Source organism: Prionailurus viverrinus, chromosome B2, assembly GCF_022837055.1.
Source record: "Prionailurus viverrinus isolate Anna chromosome B2, UM_Priviv_1.0, whole genome shotgun sequence".
Classification (NCBI taxonomy): Eukaryota; Metazoa; Chordata; class Mammalia; order Carnivora; family Felidae; genus Prionailurus; species Prionailurus viverrinus.
In genome coordinates, this window is record NC_062565.1 from 27,123,288 (window position 1) to 27,144,503 (window position 21,216).

The 21,216-nt window shown below is 44.7% G+C and overlaps 1 protein-coding gene across 1 annotated transcript; it reads right to left on the reverse strand.

Moving 5' to 3' along the window:
* Positions 1-7,362: 7,362 nt before the first annotated feature.
* FOXQ1 (forkhead box Q1) lies at positions 7,363-9,487 on the reverse strand. The gene has a single exon (XM_047860742.1). It carries the CDS (start codon positions 9,477-9,479, stop codon positions 8,259-8,261), a length of 1,221 nt encoding a protein of 406 aa, XP_047716698.1. The 5' UTR covers positions 9,480-9,487; the 3' UTR covers positions 7,363-8,258.
* Between the last annotated feature and the right edge of the window lie 11,729 nt (positions 9,488-21,216).

Here is a 21,216-nt window from a genome sequence, read left to right on the forward strand (position 1 = left end):
GTGTCTCTTGGGTCCCTCTTTTTTTTTAAGTTTATTTATTTATTTTGAGAGAGAGAGTAAGTGCATGCACATGAGTGGTGGGAAGGGGCATAGAGAGAAGAGGGAAAGAGAGAGGGCATGAGTGGGGAAGGGGCAAAGAGAGAGGGAGAGAGAGAATCCCAAGCAGGGTGAGATCATGACCTGAGCCGAAATCAAGATAAGGGTGTTTAACAGACTGAGCTACCCAGGTGCCTTTCTTGGGTCCCTCTTTTAATGACCTTTCCTTGCAGGGGTACTGGGCATTGATTCAGGTATTGGAGTTGGCAACATCCCCCAAGAGTTGCTTTGTGAACTAATCCAGCTTCAGGGAGCAGGTGAGGCTTCCTCTTCCACTTAGGTTGATGGCTCATAGCCTCATGGCCTTTCTCAGCTAACTGGTCAGGTGAAGAACACAATTTGTCTGAATGTAAGAAGAACACAGGCAGAGGAAGTTCTGGCATGATGTCCCTTTTCGATGGTGGTCCTTGAGACAGTTTCCACATTGAAGAGGAGCAGACACCAATGCCTTGTGTCTGCACTGTGGGCTGCCTTGCCCACAGTGGGAAGGGGACAGTTGAGTGCTATATATGATTTAAGAGGCACTGGAAAGTTTACCTTTCCTCAGAAATTATTCCCCTAACTAGTTCTAGTTAGCTGAAATTCATAAATAAGTCTTAATTTCTTTTAACTTAAGCTGCTATTGGGAAATGTCACTGGTTTGGGCCATATATTAAGTCTTAGCATTCATTCCCTATGAGTTTATTTGTTAAGTTAGGGTGATTCAAGTAGAATCTACATACAGCAACATATACTTTTTAGATGTATAGCCCTGAGTTTTGACCAATGTCTGTAATCATGTAACCATTTTCACAATGAAGATGTAGATTATTTCCATCATCCCAACTTTCCCTTGTGTTCCTTTGAGTTCCCCTATCCAACACCTGGTAACCAGTGATATGATTTCTGTCCTTTTTGCCTTTTTCAGAGTGTCATATAAGTAAACAGAATTGTATGAATGTAAACTTTTGGTACTGGATCCTTCCACTCAGGCTGATGTTTAAAAGGGTCCCCATGTGGCTGAGCTTAGTCTCATGACTTTGTCTTCCTGAGTAGCCCTCCATAGTGTAAGGTTTCCTTTGCTGGTTGTTTGTTCCCCAAAGAGGAGACAGTTGCACTGCACTGATTGCCTGACCACCCACGTGACACTTTCCCCTAGTTTTTGTGCCACCCACATTCTCCTGTTGGAGCACTGTGCATCCAAGGAGGACCAGTAAGAGAAGAGCTTCCAAAGAAAAAAAAGGGGCAAGAGCATGAAGGCCATCTTGGCTGCCTCCAGCTGTGCCTGGCCTGATTGTGCAGAATGGTGAAATTACCAGTGACAGATGCTTGACTAATGTGAACAAAGCAGGACTTGACTGGAAGGTTTTTTTCTGGAAAGAAAAAGAGCCAGGGCACCTCCATGGGCTCCATAGCAGGAACAGATGGACCATTTCATTGGGGCAGCAGAGACAAATCAATCCAACTCCTGTTTGTCCCTCAAGTCTTCAGGTTGCTTCAGGTTCAGAGTCCTGGGGAAGAGAAGGTCTGCCTGGCTTGCCTTAGGCTGAAGAGGGCAACACACAGAATGGCACACTGCAGGGAGAGGTGACTCAACAAATGAAAATCAGGGTGTTGGGACCAGGGGCAGGGGTGTAGACCCTGAGATGGCAGATACAAACGTTGACTCCCTCAGAAAAATAGCTTCCCCAAATGAGTGTGGATCTATCCGTTAAGAATCATGTAACCCTAATGATTCATGTTTTCCCTGAGCCCGAGATTGTACCTGGAATATACTTTATTAAATAATAATACTTATTACTATTTAGGTTCATATTTTTAGGGATTTTCTCTAGTTTCCAGATTTGCCTTCCTTTGGTGTTCCCACATTTATTTTATGTTATATTTAATGTTAGTATTTTGTGTTATATTTGTACAAACAAATGCACATGTTGGTTTGCATCCCTTGAGTTCCTTGGTGCTGGTTGCATATTTAGGTTGCATTGACTTTGCTGAGAATTGCCTTTGGCATCTTTGGACTTTGTTCTTAAATAAACAAATGAAGGACTGATATGATCCTCTCATCCCAGGATTTAAGGACTGGACTGGGAGCTGTCAAAGCCAGGAAAGCAGCCCTGGATGTCTTGCTTATAATGAAACCTCTTGATAGTAGCCCAATCTCTTTCAACCTTGCTTTCCAGACTACAAAATAAGCATGCTAGTGTTTTACACAAAATTCTGAAATCTGGGATTTTGTGCAAAAATCACGTTGTCGAGAACACATTGGGGGAAAATGTTGTCAAAAATCCACGTTACGCTCCGTTAGAATGACAAGTCGTGTATGTGCTCTGTACCCTAATGGTCTCCAATATTTTTGCTATGTCTATGAGAATTTTAATTATGTTGAATAATGCTAAAATGAAGCTTGTCCCTGAAATGTATATTTGATCCCAAGTTGATTGAGTTTAGGGGAAAGAAAAAGCATCCATTTGCATTGACATCTTTGACATTCTATACAAGTTTTTGTGGCTGGGTACTATGGTTAGTTCTACCTCAACCCCTTTGTCCTACTGAAGCTTAGAGGGATGACTTACTTTCCCAAGGTCACACAGCTGTGAGAGCCAGAGCCAGAATTTAGACTCAGGTCTTCTTTGAGTTCTTTCTTGAATTGACCACTTTTTTGACTTTGATCATTACCAGACATTTAACTACAGTGAGCACAGCCAGCCAAAGGTTGGGAAACTTTTCTACCTTTTCCCTTAACGGTTAGAAATTGATGGTCAGAAACAACAAATACATGTCAAGGATGTTGAATATGTGTATTATTTTGGGCTTCAAACAGATGTGATAAAAAGGCTCAGTTATGGCAAGTCTTCTAAGTTAAACTTTTCCTGAAAAGAGAGGCAAAGAGGGTTCAGGAGTGGTAAGGGAAATATGGTATTATGTTAATGTTTATGTTTGGCTGTAGTTCACCAAAAATGAAGGTCAATACAGTTCTCTCCCCCGTCTGTGTATAAATTGGCAAATGACAGGAACAACATTTGCTTCTAATCACCCATCCATCTTAATAATGCTGAACAGATACAGTGTAGAAAATATTACACAACCACCAGCATTTCATGACATTGGAATCCTTGCCAATTTGAAAGAGGACATTGAATCTGGGGAGAGTTATATTTTATGTTTTTGATCATGATCTTCTTAGAAGATACTTATTAGGGCCATTTGTTGACAACATTAAGAATTAACAAATTATGTTGTTAAAGCATAACAAAAGTTTAATGGTTTCATTAGAGAACTATAAAGTCTGTTACATAAGAGAGAAATATGGTGGTAGTTTGAAAGCAGGAAATATTTACTTCAGGTTCTAATTTCTGGAACTAAGGAAAAACTCAGCTTATCCTGATCTAAAGAAATAAAACAATAGTAAAACAGAGGAGCGATATCTTTGTAAATTTGATGACAACAAAGTCCCTTAATACCTAAGAAAATCATTAGTCATATGCGTGCACTCACTGGCATTTTTTACAACTATAAAATTATTATAACAAGTGCACAAACAAGTTTCTTTCCCATGTGGGCAAGGGGCCATTTTTGTTATTTGGGGCCAGGTGTGGAAAAGTGGGAGAGGTGTGCATCTCTCCTCATCATTTAGTGCTCATCATTTAGTGCTTGTCACCAAGACTCACCAGGGAGTGCTGAGTTACACTCAGTCCTCTAGAGAGCCTTCTTCCTCAGTACAGAATTGTGCTTCAGTAGGGGTATGCATTTGGCACTCTGCAGAAGTGAGAGAAAGCAGTTGCCAATTCCATTGTGGTAGCATGACCACTAATAGAGTAAAGCTAAAGGGTCTAAGACACTTCACTTGCCAGCTTTCTCAGGCAAGTAGTGGACATGACATCTTCCAGAAAAGGACAATTATAGTGGGGCAGCAGGGGGGGGGGCGAGTTCTTAGTAATGAAAGAAACTACTTACCAGTTTGAGAAATATCTGCCTACCATTGTAATAAAAGTGAGTTGAGACAACTATCTGAATAGTTCAACTCAGTTCAGGCCAAAGTATGTTTTGGTCTGAATTATCCAGATAATTCTGTTACAGTGGAAAGAATTCTGAACAGGGAGCTGGATCTTTGTTTCCACGAGGGTCTGCCAGAAGGAGTGTTTAAGCTACTCTGTGAGCCTGTTTTCTCATCTATAAGATTAGGGGTCTACCTGAGAGTCAATGACTTTAACTTAGTGTTTCCCAGAGGCAGATAAATGTCCAGTTTGTGAAACTGTGCCAGAGTGGAACAAGAGTTGGTATAGGGCATAGGTAATATTCCTTAAGGATGCTTCCAGTTCAGCAAGGTCAACTCTGGGGTGCTCATGGAGGAACCTGTATTCATTGGCTGGGGATGAGAATTTTTCTGATTTTCTTTTTCTTTCTTCCTTTTCTTTTTTCTTTTTCTTTTTGAGAAACAAGAATCTCACTCACAATTCTACAAGGAGCTTTAGTTAGTTAGGTCGCTTATCCGTAAGCTAAGGGACTTGGAGTAAGCAATCTCCAGGGATGACTGAAGTTATTTACTGCCCTGGCTCACACACAGGCAGAGAGATAGTGGAATGTGGGCCTCCCAGCACAGGACCCCGGCACATTCACTACCTGGCTCCATGCTTCCTGTATTTAGAAGAAGCGTCTTTTACAGTAGGAAGTGGGTTTTAGATTTATCAGGATGTTTCCACCTTTCACTTCCCAGAGAATTTTTCAGCTCTCCAAAGCGGCGCACTTGATTTCTGGCTGTGGGGAAGGCAGATGCGACTAGGTCTTGCACTGTAAGGGGAGGTCCAGCTGGAACGGGATTTGGGGTTCCGCACTTCTCTCCACGCATTTGTTCATCTCTGGAGGTTTTTCTGAGCATTGAAGGGGTGAGGGGAAAAGGGACTGCAAAGTGCCAACGCAGGGGCAGAAGAGGGGATCTTTGAAAACTAACCCACGGAGCCCTTCACCCACTTCTCTGGGTCTCGGCAGGCCTGACCGGTATCAAAGGGCGTTTCCCAAACCAAACAGACTCACACCCCACCCTGGGGTCAGCGCGCTCGGTGGCCGGCGGCCGGGTGTTTGCACAGGTGGGCCAGGACCCCCGCGGCCGGCAAGGGGCCAGCTGGGGGAAGGGTGGGCCGTGGAGGTGGGGGGAGGGCGGTGGGTTCGGCGCAGGGGGAGGGACAGGCAGCCCTAGGCCCACCGGACGCGCGCTGAGCCGGGAGCGGTCCTCCCGGCGGCGCCAAGGAATCCAGTTTTCTGGGCGGTTGTCACAAGCGACAATCTTGGAGGGATTACAACCTCGAAGGCTGCGGCCCGAGGCTTGGGTCCTGCGAGCACTACCGAGCGTGGTCGTTGAGAGCCCGCTTCTCTTCCGCGAGGTGCGGTTCCCGTGGAGTTGGAGTGTGGCCTGAACTAAAAACATCCTTGCAACTTTACATTTTCATTTAGAAAACCGGAGCTTGTGTGATTCCCCTCCTTTGGGGTCTCCTGGGGCCCAGCAGGGAGAGCCTGGGGAGTGCGAAGGAGAGACAGGGAGGGCACGACAGAACCCCAGGAGCCTCTATCCCTCCACACTCCACATCCTGGGCCCCCAGAGTAATTGGCATTTGGGTCGTGAAAGTTATAGCTTGGAGCTGGTCATAAAAGGCTGAACAGGGACACAAAGTTCAAGTGACTCTGACCATCCTCTAGCAAACCTTCCAGTTACTGGGGAGACCAGTGAAGGGGACCAGAAGCCAGGGAGGGGACCCCAGTCAATGGGACTCTGGAGTGTTCATTAGGAAAGAAGGACTTTGTTGAAGAGAGGGGGGACTAGCTGTGATTAAAAAAAAAAAAATCACCTTGCCCTTTGCCTCTTATACTTCGCTATTGTGTTAACATAAATGAAATGAAACTGTGGCTTTACAAAACTGATTTAAAAGTAGGCAGCACCTTGCCTCTGGAGGCAAGGCACACAGTTGGAGAGAAATGGTCTACTGGAGTTCAGAAGTACCTCAAGTGGCTGACTTCCTATTGGCCTTTAAACTCAGAGTGTGTTTTCAAGAGAAAAAGGAAAAGGATTGAGCATATGGGTCCTGATCTTTCCAATCCAGTAAACTTGTTGCCCTATCTCTTGCCCCAGTCCATTTCAGTCTTATTTTTTAGTCTAATTATTGGCCTTGTAGGTGCAAATCTCCACTTCAATGTCTACCTTTTGTCATAATTCAATCCTATTATTATCACCCTTCATGATTACTAAGTAGATATAACCAAAATCTGTCAAGACTTGTTGGTACCTGACTAGCAGATGGGCTTCCCTCCCCCCCCCCCATTTCCGCCAAAAGACAGCATCCTGAAATAAATTCCACTTTCTTTTCCCCACCTCACAATATGTAAATCCTAAATCTCATCTTGTCTTAAATTAGATGAGAGCTATCCCAGAACTGCAGGAACAACAATGGGGCCTAAATGTCAAGATTCTGGATTTCTTGTTCTTTGCATTAGTCTTTAGAATACTGAGATCCATAAATTGTTAGAGCCTCACTGCCTTTGAATTTACCAAGAAACAGGTGTTCGCACTGTTTTCTGGTGCTTCCTCAGATCAAAACCTTTCCTTTTTGCTATGAGAAACTGTCTTTGCCCCATCTGAGATAGTATTTCCTCTTCAGATCACAACTGAAATAGGCCTAGCAGCCCCACCTTGACAAATGCTATCCTCATATGAAAGGAGAGTGTGAAAAAAAATTACTACTGATTGGTTCATAAGCAAATTAACTTTTGAATCCCTAAAAAGGTAGGTAGTTTCATTTTGTCAAAAAACACTGACTTTCAAATTGCTTTCTAAAACTACCCTAAAGAAATCTTTGGTGTGTTGAGAAGGTCTTATACCACAATTGTTTCTAGCTTTTTGAGCTCCAAATCAGAACCAAGTCACTTAAAAATGTCTGCTTGACTATAACCTTGTTAATAGCTCAATTTGTCTGCTAAGGGATTCTTGTAGGAGAGGGGCACACACCTTATCATTTTTTCTTATAACTCTTAAGAGAATTTCTCAGAGGTCATTGGTTTGAAGTTTAAGAAATCGTGTTGATGGAAGTCTCATCCTGGATATTTGTATAGCAATTGGTTAGGTAAGGAAACCTGCACTCTGCCTCTACCTTTACTGAATTATTCAAGAAGATACTTGACCCCCACTGGAAATTTTTTGAGAGTCAGACCTCAACCAATTTTCTTGGCAGGGGCAGGGTGGGGTGGGGATGTTAAAAAAAAAAAAAAAGTCTCCATCTCCAACCTACTACCACAAAGTGCTAAAGTCAGTTGTGAGTTTTATTAAAAATAAGCACTATGCCTGGGTTTCATAAAATTTATACATGAATATGTACAGACACAAATAAAATAATATTAAAAATAAAAAATCACACTCGCTTTCATGTGGCAGTGGTCCTGGCACCCCACATAGGTAATGTTAAATTTTCCTTTACAGAAATTGCTTGGCCCAAGGAGACCACAGTTAGAGACCACCGAACCACTAATAAAGCTGTAGCCCGTTGCCTGCAACATTTTCAATTCAGGTTTCAAAAATATATAAATAATTTAATTACAAAACCCAGCCTTTTTTTTTTTTTATCTTTTGGCACAGTGAAGCATTGGTCAATAGCAGAGAAATGACTGAAGATTCTCTGACACCTCTCTCACACTCAGTCACGCCTGTAAATGCCACATACTTACATAGAGCGGGGCCCCAATAAACCCCAAACAGTAGTCATATCATTTATCATATGAAATGGTTCCCTGATGTGTGTGTGTGTGTGTGTGTGTGTGTGTGTGTGTGTGTGTGTGTTTTAAGGGAAAAATCAATGGAAGGTGCTACAAAAATAGGAATAAGGGAGAGCCTGGGCAGTAAGAAAATAGACAAAGTCTTTGTGAAGTGAAGGAGGGACAGGCTTGGTCAGTAAACTAAAACAATTATGAAGAATTGGTTTAGTTCTCTGCAAAGTCACAAAAGAAAGAAAACATTCTGAACTAAGTTAAAACACTTCTGTCAAAAATGCTTTAGCTTTAAGGCACGTTTGATGGAAATTTTTCTTTTAAAGTCTTTTTTTTTTTTTTTTTTTTTGTCTGGCTGGAAAATGCAAAAACCCCAAGCCTGTGTTCCCTGCCTCCCCGATGGCGCCCACCCCTGCTGCCGGGCTCCGCGGCGCAGCTCAGGCCAGAAGCGTCTCCACTGGGTAAGGCAGGTGCGGGCCGGGGCCACCGGCTGAGGACGCCTGCAGCGCCGCGGGCAGCCGCAGGGGGCAGTACAGGTGCGCGCCGCCGCCAGCCGCGGGGCCACGAAACGGCTTGGCGGGGGCCGAGGCAGAGAGGGGCGCAAGCAAGAGGTGAGGCACTGCGGGTGGAGCGGCCGGCGGTGCGTCGGCTCCGCGCGCGCTCAGCAGCAAGGGCTCCGCCGCACTGTAAGCGCACATCGGCAGCAGGGCCCCTCCGGAGGCTCCGGGGAGGAGCGCGGGATAGGCGGGGAGCGGCGGACAGGGTGCGGCGCCCCATGGCAACCGCGCCCCAGGGGCTGCGTCCCCGTCTCGGCGGCTGCGGAAGGGCTTGCTTAGGATGCTGTCTATGGCGAAAGAACTGGAAAACTTGCCCGCAGGGCTGGCGCGCCCCTCGTGGCGGGCGGGCGAGCGCGCACGGGGAGAAGTCGGGGCGGCGGGCGCGGGCGGAGGGGGCGCAGCGGCGGGGTGGGCCGCGGCCTCCTCTGGCCGAAGCCCTGGTTGGGGGGCTGCCGCCCTGTGGCTGAGGCGCTTGCGGCGGCGGCGGAAGACCCCGTCGGCGAAGGTGTACTCGCTGTTGGGGTTGAGCATCCAGTAGTTGTCCTTGCCCCAGGGCCGCGAGGGGTCGCGCAGCACCTTGACGAAGCAGTCGTTAAGTGAGAGGTTGTGGCGCACGGAGTTGCGCCAGCCCGTGTAGCTTCCGCGGAAGAAGGGGAACTTGCCCATGAGGTACTCGTTGATCTCGGCCAGCGTCAGGCGCCCTCCAGCCGAGTCGCGGATAGCCATGGCGATGAGCGCGATGTACGAGTACGGGGGCTTGGGCCGCCGCGTGTACGGCTTGCTGCGCGCGCCCTCGCCGCCCCCCCCGCTCCCCGCACCTGGCCCGGCTGCGCAGGCCTCCGCGTGCCCCGCCGCCACCGCTGCGGGGACCTCCTCCTCAGCGCCTGGCCCGCAGCCTGCGTTCCGCTCGCCGCCGCCCGCCAGCTCCTCGGCGCTGCCGCCCGCCGCCGGGCTGTTGGCCGCGCAGTCCCCGTCCGAGCCCAAGGAATCGTCGCCGGCTGCGGACAGCGGAGATGGTGCGTCGCTGCCGCCGGCACCCTCCAAGTCACTACCTGGCTTGTCCCCGTGGGCCGCGCGGGGGCCGAACACCTCCAACTTCATGACCACACACCCTGTCCCTGCCCCGCGCCGTACCCTTTTCCTTCGCGCGGTCTTGGGAATCTGGTGCCGGGCGCCGGAATGGAGATCCCGGGGCCACGGGTCCTTGCCTTTCTTTCCCGGGAGCTCTCTCTCCTCTTACGAGAGACAGTCACTTTTCCGTTTACGAGTCTTCTTCCGCTGGAATTTTTTTGGAGGGGTTGTGCTTATTGGGTGAACTAAGAGGGGCGGAGAGGGAGGAGTTGGACGTGTTCTGTCTTCAATTCGAGGATTAGAGACTTCGGGGTGAACGCGTGAGGGGGTGCAGTTCCACCCTCTGGTGCCCAAGTGTGCCGGGCTTGGGACTTCTTGCTGGAAGGAAGAAGCGTGAGCATCTGCTATCCATTCAAGAGACCAGGAGGTGTTCTTCACTGGAGGTCCCAGGTCCCGGGCAGGCGTCCTCGAGGCACGGAGATGGTGCCAGCCTGTGTGCGTGCCACTCTTGGGGGGAGGGTATGGAGCCTTCAGCCTTGAGCGCCCACGGAGCCGAGTCCCCGAGACCGTGGCGTCCGCAGCCGCCTTTCCGTCCCGGGCCTCCGAAGCTGCATCTCCTCGCTGGCCTTCTGCTGCTACGTCTCGCCTCCACCTTCGCCCAAGCCCAATATAACCCCGCGGCGGCTCCGAGGGGGCGGGGCCTGGGCGCAGACGGCAGAGGGGTGGGGGAACAAGGTGGCCAAGGTGGCCGCAGCTCCCCGGAGGGCTCACACCAGGCCAAAGCCATGCGGCAGCGCGGAGGCAAAATCTCCGCGCAGGTTGTTTGTTTTGGGTCCGCCCGGCCCCGCCCGGCCCCGCCCTCCGCCTCCCGCCAATGAGGAGCCTGCGCGCGGCTGGGGGTGTGCGCGTGTCAGTGAGTGTGCCCGCGTGCCGGCCCCGCCCGCCCGCTCCTCCCTCAGGTGTGAGAGCCCGGCTGCCTAGGAGGAGTCACTACATTTTAGAGTTCAAGGAGGAGATTGGGGCAATGGAGGGGGATATCTCTAGGGGACACCCGGAAGGGCTGGGTCCAGGGCAGCAAGGACTTCGCTCCCGCCAGCAGTCCTCTTAAACTGCCTGCGGTGTGTGTTTTCCTCCTCTTGGTAGCGAAAACCGTGCTTCTTCGGAAAGCAACCCCCTGTCGTTACTAACGAAGTGCTAAACAGCAAAGACCGCGCAGGACACTCTGCGGGGATCGCTTATGGGAGCCACATGCTGTGCACCTTTCTGTGGTTTCCCTTTGCTGGCTTTCTTTTCTTTTCATTTCTTTTCTTCTCTTTTCTCTTTTCTTTCTCTTCTTTCTTTCTCCCTTCCTTTCTGAGTAAAATACTGGACTTGAAATTGTGTACCTTTTTTTTTTCCAGTGGCCTTGACTGTTGCTCGATAAATGGCCTCTGACTTTCACTTTTGTTTTTCTGTACGTTTTTCTTTACCTGGCTGGTGGCTCTTGGGTAAAAGGAGTGTTCCCCTCTTCCTTGGGACAACTGTGTCTGGCGCAGGGTGCCAGGCTCTGCCGGCGTGTCTACCCCGGCGGAATCCTCCCGACGCGAGCCGGGCGGAGAAGAGCTATTCCCGGGGTTCCGACTGTAGCAGGAACGAAAGGGAGGGCGTGTTCCCGAGGGCAGGGGCCTAGAGCACCACGTGTTTACGACCATTACTTTCCAGTCCTTCACCTTGAGGACTTTGGCTGTGGTTTCCGACCAACAGGAAAGGGGGTCCTTTCTCTGGGCGGTTGGGCCTACGTGGTGTCAATACCCCAGGGAGGGGGCGCCCTGGACCCCCGGAAGGGTGCACTTCTAACCCGCTGCCCTTCCACGCTGAGGTTTCCTCCTTTTTCCTGCCTTTGTTGAAAATAGCGACGGAGCTGCTAGTACGTGGGAGCTCACCTTTGATGTTTATTTTATTACTTTCCACCATTTGTGTAGAAAACGTACACAATCCTCTCTTATCTTTATTCAGGCGGTTTTGAAGGCATTTAGAATGGGGCGAACAAAATGACAGACCCATTGGCGGCTCTGTTATTTTCGTGTTTGGAGAAATGATCACGTTTGGAGATTAGATTGACGTTTATTGCGTGTTTGAGTTGGGAACCGGGTGGGAAATGTATTCTTTTCCATAGATGAACCTCCCTGTAGGAGATCTGCTCACCCTAGCCCTGGGAGTTTATGGCTCCTTGGACCTGGAGAAGGGGAGTGGTCTGGGGCAAGAAAGCAGCCAGGTAAAGAGTCACAGATTTGGCTAGGGATAAAAGACACTCGCAATGAATGTCATCCTCATTTGAATTCTGGAGGTGGGCAGGGCAGGAGAAGGAAGGGCTATTTTATGGGTGAGATAAGCCCCCTTGAGTTGAGGTGGGGGCCAGTTTGGCTGCAGAGTCTAAGGGAGGCCTCTGAGACATTCCAGCACCAAGGTGTCCTGTCATCACCCAGTTCCATCTTAAGAGATGGCCGGGTGTGCTGTCCCACAGAACTGAAGCCACACAGCTACTACAAAACCCCTGACCCTGATACAGCCCAGACACCTCCAGGTTTGCAGCAACACTCACCTCATTGGGAAGTCCCCCTCCTTGGACCCCCAGGGGACTCCTCTACGTGGTCCTAAAGCACCCTCCTATCTCTCCTCCTCCCTCACCAAATCTCCCAGCCCAGGTGTTCTGGGCGTTCTCATGTTAGTCTGGAAAGTTCCAGTGAACTATTAAAAGGGATATTGTTCAGAGAGAAGAAAATTGAGCAACATACTGGTCCCTGCTGCCACTCACACATGACCGTGTGACCTTGGGGCTGCCCTTTGGATCTTCTTCACTTATAAAAAGAGGCCATCAGAATGGAATTCCAAGTTTTTTCTCAATCTTGCACACATAGTTTTTTGGCACTTGTTTTTTCTTGGGTTGAATGAACAGCAGGTGCACATCTGCCTCTGGGGAGTTTGCAGGGCCAGGGGGCATAGATATCCAGCCACCTGGACTACAGTGGCAGTGGCTTTCTTTGCCTTAGCCTGCTAGCTCCAGAATGCATGTAATCCCAGCCTGGTGAGAAGAGGGAGGGCAATTGTGGATCTCCTGGGCAGGCAACCTGGGCATGGGGCTTTGTACAAAAAGAGTGTTGTGCCCCCTTCCCCCCACCAAAGAAGTCAGACTTCCCCCAATCATGTCCCATTTTTCCCCTTTTTACTCAGCACCTTCCCCCCTTCCCCATCCTCAGAAGCAGCAGACCCTCTCCTTACCCCATCTTATGTGGGGAAACGACATGTCAGTCACTCCTATGGCATAGGCCTTCCCCTTCCTCAGTGCTAGGACACTGGTAGGCTGTTGTCAGTAGGTTTGGAGCCTAAAAAGGTTTGAAGGGAAGGGTGGAGGTGGGAGAATTCTCAGCAGGAAAACCTTTCTTAATATCAGAGTGACTTACAAATTGCTGGTGGACTTTGGAAAGGAAAGCCATGGTGAGAATTTCAAGGTGGGCTACCTTGAAAAACTAAAAAGATCCCCAGGAACTAGAATGTAAGCCCCACTAAGGCAGGGGTTTTGTCTTTTTCCTTCCCTGCTGTGTCCCCAATCCTTGCCTCCAGAATGAGTGTCACATTATGCCATTTCCTAAGGCATACATTTGTCTTCAATTAAGATCAGAAATAGAATTTCTCTTTCCCTTTGTGGTTTACTTTGGTATATTATCTTTAACTGTTGTCTACAGCCAGGAAATAATTCACCTTTTGCAGATTTAAGAACAATGAGAATGGATGGAGAAGGGCATCCATTCTCTGCATCTTTATCCACATCCTCAAGCTTAGGCACTGTAAAATCACATGCAATGTTTTGTAGTTCATAAGTTCTCCAGAAATGCTTGGAGATTTCTGTTCCCTAATTCCTCAGTCCTTTGGGGGTCTGCTATTGATGGATTAATAATAAATAATAAATGGTGGAACCTGACCAAACACTTGCAGGTATGAAAGATTAATTAGCTTGTTTTTTTCCCTTTTAATTTCCATGGAGAAAAGTGAATACAATATGGCCAAGGATGAATACACATTTTCATGATCTTGTAGCTTCCATGAAGTGGTTTTAGGCAAAGGAGAGTAATGCATCTATCTGCAGAGACCAAGAACTAACTTAATTAACTGTGGAAACTATCTGCATATTTACTAATTTGATAGGGCTTCATTCTGATATGGAAGGGAAATAATTTAATTCCTAAAATACCTAAGGTAATTTGGTAGACTGGAAATTGACTCTTAGTGGAAATACTGATGAGTTGTCCCATGAATTAGAAGAACATACAGCCTTTGTACAGTGGGAACATGGAATTACCTTGATAACATTCCCTGTGGGTAACATAGAAACAGCTTTAAGTTTCTTGCCTTGTTAACCTCTGCTGGTAGCTGATGTTGGCCTCAGGTATGAAGAGAAGGTGAACTTAAAATCACTTTTCTATGGGGACCTGGGCCTCTGGGTGAGTCTACATTATGGTGCTGTTAAGTACTGAAGAGCCACAGGCAAAGAGGACAGGCTAATGTTCAGAGCCCCAAAGCAAAATGCGTGGCATTGGATCTGTGTAAATTCTCTCTTGAGGAACAGAGAGGGTCCTGACTTGTGATGCTGGAAGTTAGGTGGCAGTGAAGTTTCTTTTCAAAGGTAAAGCCCAGCTCCTTCTCTCTTCCTTTCTCTTAGTGAAAACATATGGGAAGCAGCACTTTGTGCCCTGTTATAATCCACACTTCCATTGTTTGGCTGATTTTTTTTTTTTTTTGGTAGATTTTGAACACTTGGGAAGAATCTCACAGAGATTCAGGGTGGATGTGGGAGGATGGAGATAAAACCTAGGTAATTTTACATATGTATGTAGTAGACACAGGCTTGTGTGTCTGTTTGCTGCCTTTGTTCTGGCACTCTGCTGCTGTTGGTACTCTGGCCCAGCCCATAGACACAGTTTAATCAAAGCAGCCCAGGATTTGGCTAGGCATTACTGATCAAGTACAAACCCAAGGGCTATCGTTGAAGTTTCTTTTGAGAGTCCAAAAGTCACAACCAGCTAAGAAACCCCTTGGGCTTTCGTTGAACTGAGGCATTGTTGGGCTACATGAGTGCAACCTCCAGTTAGTGGGTCCTGGGGGGTGGGGTATGGCAGACAAGCAGGACTAGTGATGGTGGAGAAGAGAGAAAGTAGCTACAGACAAATTGGGGAAGGGTAAAGGAGAAGGAGAGAAGATGTGAAGATATAAAGGAGATCAGCCACAGTATGGCAGGGATTAGAGATCACTGAAAAAGCTGTCTGATTCTGCAATTTAGAGATCAAATCCTGCACTATGTATGAAATAATATCAGAGAATGAAAGAAAGTCCCTGGGATTATTTATTATAATAAAATAATAGCTTTGATACTGTGGTCTTGGAGTCCATCCCTTCAGAGCTGACCAAGTCTGAGGAACCCTTCTTGTCCAGTTCTAGTCCAGTTTCCCTATTACCTGAAATTCTTTAAATTTTAAATTTTAAATATTAACAGGTGAGCAAGAAAAATTGAACTTCCTTTTGCAATGAATTATCCAGTTCTCTCTTTTTAACTTTGAGGCTGCCATTTTCCATAACAAATGAAAAAATTAGACCCTCCCTCAATGTTTGCAAAGAGAAGACTCTCTTTCCAAAAGAAGTTCTTAATGTGGTGCCTCTGACTCTTACACCCCTGGGACTGCCCCATTGTCACACTGTCATACAGATCCTGGTGAGAGAGGGACAGGTGGCAAATGAAATCTACTTAGTATCCTTGGATACACAAATATGAGAATGTACAAGCAAACAAAACAAAACAAAACAAGAGTCCCACTTAGCTCTTCCCATTCGGTTAGGGAAAGGTCTGTGTCATTGTTGCCTTGGCCAATAGTACCTAGCTGTGGAACCCACAGTCTAAGTTTGTGTGTATGGGATAGAGGTAGAGTGAACCCCTCCATTTAACTCTAGAGAAGGTGTTATTATTCTTAGGATATGTGTGGACTTTGGAGATGGATAATCTTGGGTTTCTATTCTTGTTCTACCAGGCAAGTTACTGGGCCTCACTTTTCTTCTTCTCCTTCTTCTTCTTCTTCTTCTTCTTCTTCTTCTTCTTCTTCTTCTTCTTCTTCTTTTCTCCTCCTCCTCCTCCTCCTTCTTCTTTTCTTTTCTTTTTTCTTTTCTTTTCTTTTCTCTTGTTTTATCTAGAAAAATAACTCTTGTTTATTTTACAATAAAAATATTGTAACAACTAAACTCCTAGATTCCACAGTCTTTGTCTTTCTCATTCCCCTTCATCTTGGGGGAGATCATCTTGCAAAGATAAACCCAGTTGGGAAAATTCCTTGGCAGTAATCAACTAAGCGAAATTTCCAGGTGGAAACTGGAAAAGGGAAAAACAGTCTTGGGTGATTGGGAAACTTCCTTGGGATATTTAGACCTAGCATGCAGCTAATGCCTTAGCCACTGTTCTAGAAAGAAAGAAAAATCAAGCCCCTTGTTCTTCTTCTAGAAAATTGAGGACAATTGTTTTGTCCAGAGAGGGTAAAACCCATGTTAGCAAATCACATAGGAAAGATTGTGACCGATCTGTGAAGAGAATATCTGGCTGTCTAAGGGTCTATCTATCTTTCTATCTATCATCTATCAACTTTTTATCATGGAAAATTTCAAGCATATACAAAAATAGAAACAATAGTATAACAAAATCTCATGTAATCATCATCCCAATCAATATTTACTAATTTATGGCCACTCTTGTTTCATTTGTATCTTCACTGTGCCTACTTCCCACCCTTCCCTAGGTTTTTGTGGATCAAATCCAAGAGACCATATTATTTATTTTGTAATTAATATCTCTAAAAGATATGGACTTATTTTTTAAAAAATAAAAATACAACCACAGTATCATTATCAAATCTCAAAATATTGCTAATATTTTAATAATATTATGAAATATCTAGTCAGTATTTAAATTTCCCTAGTAGTCTCAAAGAAGATATTTGCAAATGATATATCTGATAAGGGATTAATATCTAAAATATGTAAAAGACTTCTACAACTCAACACCAAAAAACCCCAAATAATCTGATTTAAAAAATGGGCAGAGGACCTGAATAGACATTTTTCTCAAGAAGACATAAAAATGGACAACAAACACATGAAAACATGCTCAACATCACTATTCATCAAGGAATTGCAAATCAAAATCACAATGAGATGTAACCTTACACCTTACACCTGTCAAAATGGCTAGAATCAAAAGAACAAAGAAATGGAAAGTGATGGCAAGGACGTGGAGAAAAAAGGAACCCTTGTTCAATTTTGGTGGGAATTCAAATTGGTGCAGTCAAAACCAGTATGGAGTTTCCTCAAAAAATTAAAAATACAATTACCATATGTATTTCCAATACTGGGTAGCTACCCAAAGGTAATGAAAACACTAATTTGAAAATATGTGTGGACCCTTATATTTATTATAGTATTATTTACAATAGCCAAGATATGGAAGTAACCCAATGTCCATCCATAGATGAATGAGTGAAGAAAAGTGAATGGAATATTACTCAGTCATAAAAATGGATGAGGTCTTGTTATTTGTAACAATAAGGATGGACCTAGATGGTATGATGCTAAATGTACTAATTCAGAGAAAGACAAATACCATATGATTTCACTCAAATGTGGAATTTAAGAAACAAAACGAATAAACAAACAAACAAAGAGACAACAGAATCTTAAATACAGAGAACAAACTGATGGTTACCAAAGGAAGTTGGGGGGGGGGGTGGTATGGGTGAGATAGGTGAAGGGGATTAAGAGTTCATTTATCCTGGGGCACCTGGTTCAGTTAGTTAGGTGCCCAACTTTTGATTTTGACTCAGGTCATGATCTCAAGGTTCATGGGCTTGAGATCTGCATTGGGTTCTGCTCTGACAGTACGGAGCCTGCTTGGGATTCTCTTTCTCTTCTCTCTCTGCCTTTCCCCTTTCATATGCTCTCTCTCTCTCTCTCTTTCAAAATAAATAAACATTTTTTTTAAAAAAGAATACACTTATCCTGATAAGCACTGAGTAATGTATAGAACTGTTGAATCATCGTATTGTACCCTGAAACTAATATAACACTATATGTTAATTATACTTTAATAAAAATATTTAAAAATTTCCTCAATAGTGTCATTTTTAAAAAAACATATAATTTATTGTCAATTTGGCTAACATGCATTGTGTAAAATGTGCTCTTGGTTTTTTGGGTAGATTCCTGTGTTTCATCTCTTACATACAACACCCAGTGCTCATCCCAACAAGTGCCCTCCTCAATGCTCATCACCCATTTTCCCCTCTCCCCCACCCCCCCATACACACTCAGTTTGTTTTCCGCATTAAATATGGGGAACAAACAGAGGGTTACTGGAGGGATTGTGGGAGCAAGGATGGGCTAAATGGGTAAGGGGCATTAAGAAATCTCCTGAAATCATTGTTGCACTATATGCTAACTAATTTGGATGTAAATTAAAAAAAATAAAATAATAAAAAAAAGAGTCTCTTATGGTTTGCCTCCCTCCCTCTCTGTAACTATTTTTGTTCCCCTTCCCTTCCCCCATGGTCTTCTGTTTAGTTTCTCAAGATCCACATATAAGTGAAAACATATGATATCTGTCTTTCTCTGACTGACTTATTTCACTGGGCATAATACCTTCCAGTTCCAACCACCTTGCTGCAAATGGCATGATTTCATTCTTTCTCATTGCTGCATAGTAGTCCATTGTATATATAAACCATATCTTCTTTATACATTCATCAACTGATGGCTATTTAGGCTCTTTACATAATTTGGTTATTGTTGAAAGTGCTGCTATAAACATTGGGGTACATGTGCCCCTATGAATCAGCAGTCTTTTTTTTTTTAATTTTTTTTTTCAACGTTTATTTATTTTTGGGGCAGAGAGAGACAGAGCATGAACAGGGGAGGGGCAGAGAGAGAGGGAGACACAGAATCGGAAACAGGCTCCAGGCTCTGAGCCATCAGCCCAGAGCCTGACGCGGGGATCGAACTCAGGGACCGCGAGATCGTGACCTGGCTGAAGTCGGACGCTTAACTGACTGCGCCACCCAGGTGCCCCGAATCAGCAGTCTTATATCCTTTAGATAAATCCCTAGTAGTGCTATCCCAATAGTGTCATTTTTAATGAACAATTAGTTTGATTGATCCAGACTCCAAAGGTCCTCCCATTTTGTTTAGTTGATAAGTCTTCTAATTATCTTGAATTTATAGATCTTCCTTGCCTGTTTTTATTTTTTTTTAAATTTTTTTTTCAACGTTTATTTATTTTTTTTGGGAGAGAGAGAGACAGAGCATGAACGGGGGAGGGGCAGAGAGAGAGGGAGACACAGAATCGGAAACAGGCTCCAGGCTCTGAGCCATCAGCCCAGAGCCTGACGCCGGGCTCGAACTCACGGACCGCGAGATCGTGACCTGGCTGAAGTCGGACGCTTAACCGACTGCGCCACCCAGGCGCCCCAGCCTGTTTTTAATTTATCATTGAAGTTTAATTGTTAAATAAGTCAGATTGTTTGTCCTGTAGATTTTCCTACCATTTGGACTTTTTGATTATGTAGTATTGGTTAACATGTTCTTTCCCCTATATTTTTGGTGATTTGACAGATCTAGAGGCTCGACTGTATTTAGCTTTTATTTTTGTTTTCCAAGAATACTGATGATGTGGATTTCTCTATGAAGGCTCATAATGACTGGTTATTGGCTGTTCTTTTTGTAAGTTAAGATATTTGTGAATTTGAGTCTAAGCTTGATTCATCTATTATAAAACTCTCCATCAGTTTATTGTCTCATGGTCTTTGCATCCATTGATGACAGTTGCCTGTTGCCATCAGGTATTGCAAGATTGTGACATTACTATTCCACCACTTCTTCTTTCTTTATAAGTTAGAATACTTATGTAAGAAAAACCTTTCCTCATCAATTGTTTGTTACTTGGATCAGTCTGTGCAGAATAGTAGGGTAAATGTTGAATTCCTTTTATTTACCTGTTTTCAAATAATTTGATGGTCCTAGGATTCTGCAAAGGACACACACACACACACACACACACACACACACACACCTATATAACTATATAATTAACTAACCGCTTTTTAAACATCTATAGTGTATTTATTTATTTATTTATTTATTTTTTTTTTTTTAATTTTTTTTTCAACGTTTTTTATTTATTTTTGGGACAGAGAGAGACAGAGCATGAACGGGGGAGGGGCAGAGAGAGAGGGAGACACAGAATCGGAAACAGGCTCCAGGCTCTGAGCCATCAGCCCAGAGCCCGATGCGGGGCTCGAACTCACGGACCGCGAGATCGTGACCTGGCTGAAGTCGGACGCTTAACCGACTGCGCCACCCAGGCGCCCCAAACATCTATAGTGTATTTAAATCCATTCATAGCCTTCTAGATTTCTTATCTGACCAGATATTTCAGACTCACTACATTTTCTGCCTCATACCTAGAATTATCTATTTATCCAAGTAGTACTAGTTCTTTGTTCATAGAAATAGTATTGAGACCAAAATCTAAGTTCTAGAGGTGTGCACTGCTTATGGGTGGGTCATTTTTTCCACGATTTTACAGTGGACAGTACTAGGAAGAAAAAATTTGCTTAAAGAAAATGCATGATATTTCTAATTCACTGTAGGATTATGAGGTTTTTACTTAAGTTTTTTGTTGTTTTGTTTTAGTTTTGTTTTTGTTTTTGTTTTAGAGAGAGAGAGTATGTGCAAGTGGAGGAAAGCAGCAGAGGGAGCGAGGGAGAGAGAGAGAGAGAGAGAGAGAGAGAGAGAGAGAGAACCTCAAGCAGACTCCATGCTCAATGTGGAGCCTGATGTAAAACTTTATCTCACAACCCTAGGATCATGACTTGAGCTGAAATCAAGAGTCAGATGATCAACCAACTAAGCCACCCACACACTCTTTTACTTAAGTTTTTCATTTGATATCTGTATCTCTTTTCTCTTGTGCTGAATATCACATCAGTATAATTATTTATTTGCTTTATCATTCCCGTGTATATGTGTATAGGTGTGCGTCTCTATTCTTGTATCAAAATATCAATCCCAATTTTTTGATAATAATGTGGTGACTGAAAACAGTTTTAGTTCTTTTTTTTCACATATATATATATATATATATATATATATATATATTTTGGTTAGTTAGCATACAGTGCAATGTTGGTTTTAGGAGTAGACTTCAGTGATTCATCACTTACATACAATACCCAGTGCTCTCATAACAAGTGCCCTCTTTAATACCTATCACACATCTAGCCTATTCCCCACCTACCTCCTTCCATCAACCCTCAGTTCTCTATAGTTAAGAGTTTTTTGTGGTTTGTTTCCCTCTTTCCTCTTTCCCCCCTCTTCCCATATGTTCATCTGTCTTGTTTTTTAAATTACATATATGAGTAAAATCATATAGTATTTGTCTTTCTCTGATTGACTTAGTTCGTTTAGCATAATACATTCTAGCTCCCATGACATTGTTGCAAATGACAAAATTTCATTCTTTTTGATGGCTGAGTAATATTCCTACACACACACACACACACACACACACACACACACACACACACATGGACATTTGGGCTCTCTCCATAGTTTGGCTACTATTGATAATGCTGCTATAAACATTAGGTGCATGTACCCCTTTGAATCTGTATTTTTGTATCCTTTAGGTAAATACATAGCACTG

Coding starts and splice junctions, on each gene's coding strand:
- FOXQ1 (XM_047860742.1), bottom strand. CDS start 9,479: ATGAAGTTGGAGGTGTTCGGCCCCCGCGCGGCCCACGGGGACAAGCCA.